The 6,984-nt window shown below is 44.9% G+C and overlaps 1 protein-coding gene across 1 annotated transcript in view; it reads right to left on the reverse strand.

Moving 5' to 3' along the window:
- The window catches only part of LOC111968872 (keratinocyte-associated protein 3), a 14,186-nt gene extending 7,493 nt beyond the window's left edge, over window positions 1-6,693 (reverse strand). Inside the window, exons 1-6 of the mRNA XM_023994798.2 lie at window positions 6,564-6,693; window positions 5,224-5,408; window positions 5,073-5,132; window positions 4,701-4,898; window positions 1,321-1,452; window positions 1,093-1,211 (exon numbers count right to left, since the gene is read on the reverse strand). Coding sequence (XP_023850566.1) covers window positions 1,173-1,211; window positions 1,321-1,452; window positions 4,701-4,898; window positions 5,073-5,132; window positions 5,224-5,408; window positions 6,564-6,576 — 627 coding nt within the window. The 5' untranslated portion in view covers window positions 6,577-6,693 and the 3' untranslated portion in view covers window positions 1,093-1,172. The remainder of the gene's footprint in view (window positions 1-1,092; window positions 1,212-1,320; window positions 1,453-4,700; window positions 4,899-5,072; window positions 5,133-5,223; window positions 5,409-6,563) is intronic.
- Between the last annotated feature and the right edge of the window lie 291 nt (window positions 6,694-6,984).

Consider the following 6,984-nt stretch of genomic DNA (forward strand, 5'->3'; position numbering starts at 1 on the left):
GATATATAATCCGAATCCGTGCAACCCCAGTGGGTTGAGTCACTGACGTGATCTTCCTGTCTGGGTTGGCGACCCCTTGGTTATGCCGTGGCGGAGATCTTTGTGGGCTATACTCGGCCTTGTCTCAGGATGTAAGTTGGTGGTAATGATATCCCTCTAGTGGTGTGGGGGCTGTGCTTTGGCAAAGTGGGTGGGGTTATATCCTGCCTGGTTGGCCCTGTCTGGGGGTATCATCGGATGGGGCCACAGGGTCTCCCGACCCTCCTGTCTCAGCCTCCATATTTATGCTGCAGTAGTTTGTGTCGGGGGCTAGGGTCAGTCTGTTATATCTGGAGTATTTCTCCTGTCTTACCGGTGTTCTGTGTGAATTTAAGTATGCCTCTCTAATTCTCTCCTTCTCTCTTTCTTTCTCTCTCTGAGGACCTGAGCCCTAGGACCATGCGTCAGGACTACCTGGCCTGATGATTCCTTGCTGTCCAGTACACCTGGCCGTGCTGCTGCTTCAGTTTCAACTGTTCTGCCTGCGGCTATGGAACCCTGACCTGTTCACCGGACGTGTTACCTGTCCCAGACCTGCTGTTTTCAACTCTCTAGAGACAGCAGGAGCGGAAGAGATACTCTTAATGATCGGCTATGAAAAGCCAACTGACATTTACTCCTGAGGTGCTTGACCTGTTGCACCCTCGACAACCACTGTGATTATTATTATTCGAACCTGCTGGTCATCTATGAACTTTTGAACATCTTGGCCATGTTCTGTTATAACTCCACCCGGCACGGCCAGAAGAGGACTGGCCACCCCTCATAGCCTGGTTCCTCTCTAGGTTTCTTCCTAGTTCTGGCCTTTTTAGGAGTTTTCATAGCCACCGTGCTTCTACACCTGCATTGCTTGCTGTTTGGGGTTTTAGCTGGGTTTCTGTACAGCACTTTGAGATATCAGCTGATGTAAGAAGGGCTTATAAATAAATTTGATTTGATCCACAGGCCTACAAATAGTGGCCGTCGTTGCCCATCCCTGACCTAGAGCAATGGGAAAGGAGAAGGGGCTAGAATCTGGTGGAAGGATCAAGCTCCAGTGGACTGAAACCTCACCTCCCGGTCTGTGGCAGTCCTCTATGCGTAGGCAGAGTGTTTGAACAATCAGGCTCCGGCCCTGGAGTGATACTCTGGATCTACCGCTGCCCTATTGGTAGAGCCTCCTCCTCCAGCTGGCACAGAGAACAGAAACAGAGAGATGGAGAAAGAAGTGAGTGAGTGAGTGAGTGAGTGAGTGAGTGAGTGAGTGAGTGAGTGAGTGAGGTGACTGTGAGTATTACCTGTTTCTTTGAGGTATGTGTGAGAGCAGGGTCCTAGACCCCTCAGTACCAGTCCCACTACGAAGCACCAGATAGAAAGTCCTGTTTCCAGTCCAGCCAGAAGTACACATGGGAACCACAGAGACAGGGCAGTGTCCTGGAGAGAACGAAAGAGATATATACAGTGGGGAGAAGAAGTATTTGATACACTGCCGATTTTTGCAGGTTTTCCTACTACAAAGCATGTAGAGGTCTGTCATTTTTATCATAGGTACACTTCAACTGTGAGAGACGGAATCTAAAACAAAAATCCAGAAAATCACATTGTATGATTTTTTAATAATTAATTTGCATGACATAAGTATTTGATCACCTACCACAAGTAAGAATTCCAGCTCTCACAGACCTGTTAGCCCTCCTGTTCTCCACTCATTACCTGTATTAACTTCATCTGTTTGAACTCGTTACCTGTATAAAAAACACCTTTCCACACACTCAATCAAACAGACTCCAACCTCTCCAAATGGCCAAGACCAGAGAACTGTGTAAGGACATCAGGGATAAAATTGTAGACATGCACAAGGCTGGGATGGGCTACAGGACAATAGGCAAGCAGCTTGGTGAAAAGGCAACAACTGTTGGCGCAATTATTAGAAAATGGAAGAAGTTCAAGATGACGGTCAATCACCCTCGGTCTGGGGCTCCATGCAAGATCTCACCTCGTGGGGGCATCACTGATCATGAGGAACTACATGGCAGAACTACACGGCAGGACCTGGTCAATGACCTGAAGAGAGCTGGGACCACAGTCTCAAAGAAAACCATTAGTAACACACTACGCCGTCATGGATTAAAATCCTGCAGCGCACGCTCAAGCCAGCGCATGTCCAGGCCCGTCTGAAGTTTGCCAATGACCATCTGGATGATCCAGAGGAGGAATGGGAGAAGGTCATGTGGTCTGATAAGACAAAAATATAGCTTTTTGGTCTAAACTCCACTCGCCGTGTTTGGAAGAAGAAGGATGAGTACAACCCCAAGAACACCATCCCAACCGTGAAGCATGGAGGTGGAAACATCATTCTTTGGGGATGCTTTTCTGCAAGGGACAGGACGACTGCACCGTATTGAGGGAGGATGGATGGGCCATGTATCGCGAGATCTTGGCCAACAACCTCCTTCCCTCAGTAAGAGCATTGAAGATGGGTCGTGGCTGGGTCTTCCAGCATGACAACACCCGAAACACACAGCCAGGACAACTAAGGAGTGGCTCCGTAAGAAGCATCTCAAGGTCCTGGAGTGGCCTAGCCAGTCTCCAGACCTGAACCCAATAGAAAATCTTTGGAGGGAGCTGAAAGTCCGTATGCCCACGGACAGCCCGAAACCTGAAGGATCTGGAGAAGGTCTGTATGGAGGAGTGGGCCAAAATCCCTGCTGCAGTGTATGCAAACCTGGTCAAGAACTACAGGAAACGTATGATCTCTGTAATTGCAAACAAAAGTTTCTGTACCAAATATTAAGTTCTGCTTTTCTGATGTATCAAATACTTATGTCATGCAATAAAATGCAAATTAATTATTTAAAAAAATCATACAATGTGATTTTCTGGATTTTGTTTAGATTCCGTTTCTCACAGTTGTATGTGTACCTATGATAAAAATGACAAGACTCTACATGCTTTGTAAGTAGGAAAACCTGCAAAATCGCAGTGTATCAAATACTTCTTCTCCCCATTACACACACACACACACACACACTTTGGAAAGTATTCAGACCCCTTACTTTTTCCACATTGTTACATTACAGCCTTATTCTTAAATTGATTAAATAGTTTCCCCCCCTCTAATCTACACACAATACCCCATAAGACAAAGCAAAACAGGTTTAGAAATGTTTGCAAATGTATTAATTACAAAAATACCTTATTTACATAAGTATTCAAACCCTTTGCTATGAGACTCGAAATTGAGCTTAGGTGCATCCTGTTTCCATCGATCATCATTGAGATGTTTCTACAACTTGATTGGAGCCATCTGTGGGAAATTCAATTGATGGACATGATTTGGAAAAGGCACAAACCTGTCTATATAAAAGGTCCCACAGTTGACAGGGCATGTCAGAGCAAAACCAAGCCATGAGTCGAAGGAATTGTCCATAGAGGTCAGACGGATTGTGTCGAGGCACAGATCTGGGGAAGGGTACCAAAAAATGTCTTCAACATGAAAGTCCCAAGAACACAGTGCCCTCCATCATTCTTAATTTGAAGTTTTGAACCACCAAGACTCTTCCTAGAGCTGGCCGCCCGGCCAAACTGAGCAATCGGGGAGGAAGGGCCTCGGTCCCTCTGACAGAGCTCTAGAGTTCCTCTGTGGAGGTGGGAGAACCTTCCAGAAGGACAACCATCTCTGCAGCACTCCACCAATCAGCCTTTATGGTAGAGTGGCCAGACGGAAGCCACTTCTCAGCTCAGTAAAAGGCACATGATAGCCAAACTGGAGTTCGCCAAAAGGCACCTAAAGACTCTCAGACCATGAGAAACAAGATTTTCTGGTCTGACGAATCCAAGATTGAACTCTTTGGCCTGAATGCAAAGTGTCACGTCTGGAGGAAACCTGGCACCATCCCTACGGTGAAGCATGCGTGGCAGCATCATGCAGCGGATATGTTTRTCAGCGGCAAGGACTAGGAGACTAGTCAGGGTCGAGGGAAAGATGAACGGAGCAAAGTACAGAGAGATCCTTGATGAAAACCTGCTCCAGAGCTCTAAGGACCTCACTGGGGTGAAGGTTTTACCTTCCAACAGGACAARGACCCTAAGCACACAGCCAAGACAACGCAGGAGTGGCTTCAGGACAAGTCTCTGAATGTGCTTGAGTGGCCCAGCCAGAGCCTGGACTTGAACCCTATCGAACATCTCTGGAGAGAACTGAAAATAGCTGTGCAGCAATGCTCCCCATCCAACCTGACAGAGCTTGAGAGCATCTGCAGAGAAGAATGGGAGAAACTTCCCAAATACAGATGTGCCAAGCTTGTAGCGTCATACCCAAGAAGACTCAAGGCTGTAATCGCTGCCAATGATGCTTCAACAAAGTACTGTAAAGGTTCTGAATACTTATGTAAATGTGATATTTCAGTTTTTTATTAATTAGCAAACATTTCTAAAATCTTGTCATGGGGTATTGTGTGTAGATTGATGAGGAAAAAACGATCAATTTTAGAATAAGGCTGTAACCTACCAAAATGTGGAAAAAGTCAAGGGGTCTGAATACTTTCCGAAGGCACTGTGTGTGTGTGTGTGTGGCAATAGTGAGGCTAATAGCAATATAGATTGAGAGAGACTTAATACATATGTATATTTGTGTGGTATCAAAGGAGCATAGAGACAGAGCGAGAGGGATAGAGACTTACATAAATCCGTGTGGTGTCAAAGGGGCAGTCTGCGTTGACTGGCGAGCGGGCGTTGACTGGCAAGTCAGTGAAGTTGCAGCCCAACATGAGGCCCCGCCCCTCGTTGGCAATGGTGAGGCTAATAGCCAATAGGAGCCCAACGCCGCAGGCCGCAGAGAGTAGGACATTCAGGAAGGAACTAATCAGAAGACCTATGTGCTGGAGTTGGGGAACAGAAGGACAGGGAGAAAGAGAAAGCGAGGAGAGAAAGAGGGGTGAAGTCAAGGAGGTGGGGAAAATGTTGATGAGATGAGGTGAAGAGGTGACCGTTGCAGACTTAATGGTGTTCATTGTATCTTACAAATMATATTTTCTTGTTATTGATGGTCTTACCAGCTTCCAAATGGACAGATTTCTTGACACCAATATGGCAATGATTCCTGTTGCAATGCTCTGAAAATGGAAACAGAACATTTCAGTTTCTGTCTATAACATCACGTTATTACTAATTGTTACTATGGTAATCTATAATTCTCTGACTGACCAGCAGTCCGGAGGTGACGGAGATGATGTTGGCGGCGGTGAACTCTGTGGTGATCTGGTCATTGGGTTTAGAGACGTGGCGCAGGATGCTGCCGTGGATTATGGCTCCCAGGATGAAGTTAATGTGACCCACTAGGATCAGAGTAAACCCCTTCTTCATCAGACGCCCTGGGCCCTTCTCCTTATCTGACAGATCAGCAAACAGTCGTCATTGTATGGTCATTGTTGTAAAGTAGGCTACCAGGGTTGGGGTCAATATCWTTGATTCAGAACGTAAACCAAATTCCAATTCCACATTTTCCTCATTGAAAAGCACTGAAGATAATTGGAATTTCAGTGTACTTCTTGAATGGACTGGAATTGAAATAAAATTACACAGTCCAGTGCACAGTAATCACCATAGAGAATGGCAGTTTAATCTCATCCTAGTTCTGTGAGATTACCTATATAAAAGTAAGTACGCCTCTTCTTTGGCCTATTTTGGCCTATTTTTTTTGGCCTATTTTTTGGTAGAAACATTTATAACACTAAAGGTGTGGAATGTTGACCTACACAAACAATAGACTGATGGTTCTAATAGGCCCTACATGATGAAACAAGATGGTACTAGTCATTAGTCGGATTCCGTTGCTCAACGTTTTGCATCGGTCTACTCCAAATGGATTGGACAAATTCAGGTAGGACTCTCACTGTTTCGTTCTGATTGCTCTGTTTGCCTCCATTTGGTTCTTAAACTGTCACTTGTTTCCGTTGCAAGACTTAATGAATACACCCCAGATTTACCTGGAAACCCAATGTTGAATTGCATTGAATTCAAGTCAYGCAGAAATGAGCATGAATCAGGGAAGTTAACTCTCACGACCTCTACAAGCCAGAATTTGYATTWAAAAKAAATATTTTAACATACTTTACCGGACCGTGCGGTTGGTCATTTTGGTGGTAGGAATGTGAGACAATATATCCACAGGAAAGTATAATTCTGTAACTTTTCAAAGCTATGGTAGAGTAGTTCAGATGAAGCATGTGCAGAACCATGTAAACGTGCACCAGCTCGGTAAATAGGCTATTTCATGCATGTATTTTTTATGTTGTGAGCGTGATAGAAATATGAACTCACTACCGGCGCTTTGAAAAMATGATGTAATTACACTTTCGTGTGGACATATTGTCTCACATTCCTACCGCCAACAGGACCAACCGGCATCATTGGTAGATCATCGGTTTACTTTCGAAATACGCAAACGAACACCTGTGCAACCTAGACATAATGGTTGCCTCGCTGAAGTTAACACAATACGTTGCCTCCTCCACTAAAATARAAGTTATTTAAAGTTAACTTACCGAAACCACACATATCGTTGCCGTATATTYCGCAAGATTGTTTCTAAGAGTGAAACAAAACGGCTAATTATTTTTGTTTTCATGAAGCAGTTCCTCGCTCTTTCCGAGTCGGTGACGTCACGGGCTTCACCTGTCGAGCGGAAGTTGGTCGTTAATTTGTGTTCTTCTTCATTTGGGATTTTCAATAGTGTGCAACTGCAGCACYWAATTCGGYGCGTTCCTGCATGTGGACGTTCTGCGTTTGCGAAGGACAGTGCCTACAAAAAGACGCCATTACTATTGATCTCTATGTTAAAGGAATTACTGCTGGTGTTGTGTAGTGAACTACATGTTATGCCGAGAGAGAAATAGTTATTATTTTACACGATCAAAAGCCTACATCTTACTCACATTATCATTGACAGATCTGTATTACTATGCA

Source organism: Salvelinus sp. IW2-2015, linkage group LG9, assembly GCF_002910315.2.
Source record: "Salvelinus sp. IW2-2015 linkage group LG9, ASM291031v2, whole genome shotgun sequence".
NCBI classification, from domain to species: Eukaryota; Metazoa; Chordata; class Actinopteri; order Salmoniformes; family Salmonidae; genus Salvelinus; species Salvelinus sp. IW2-2015.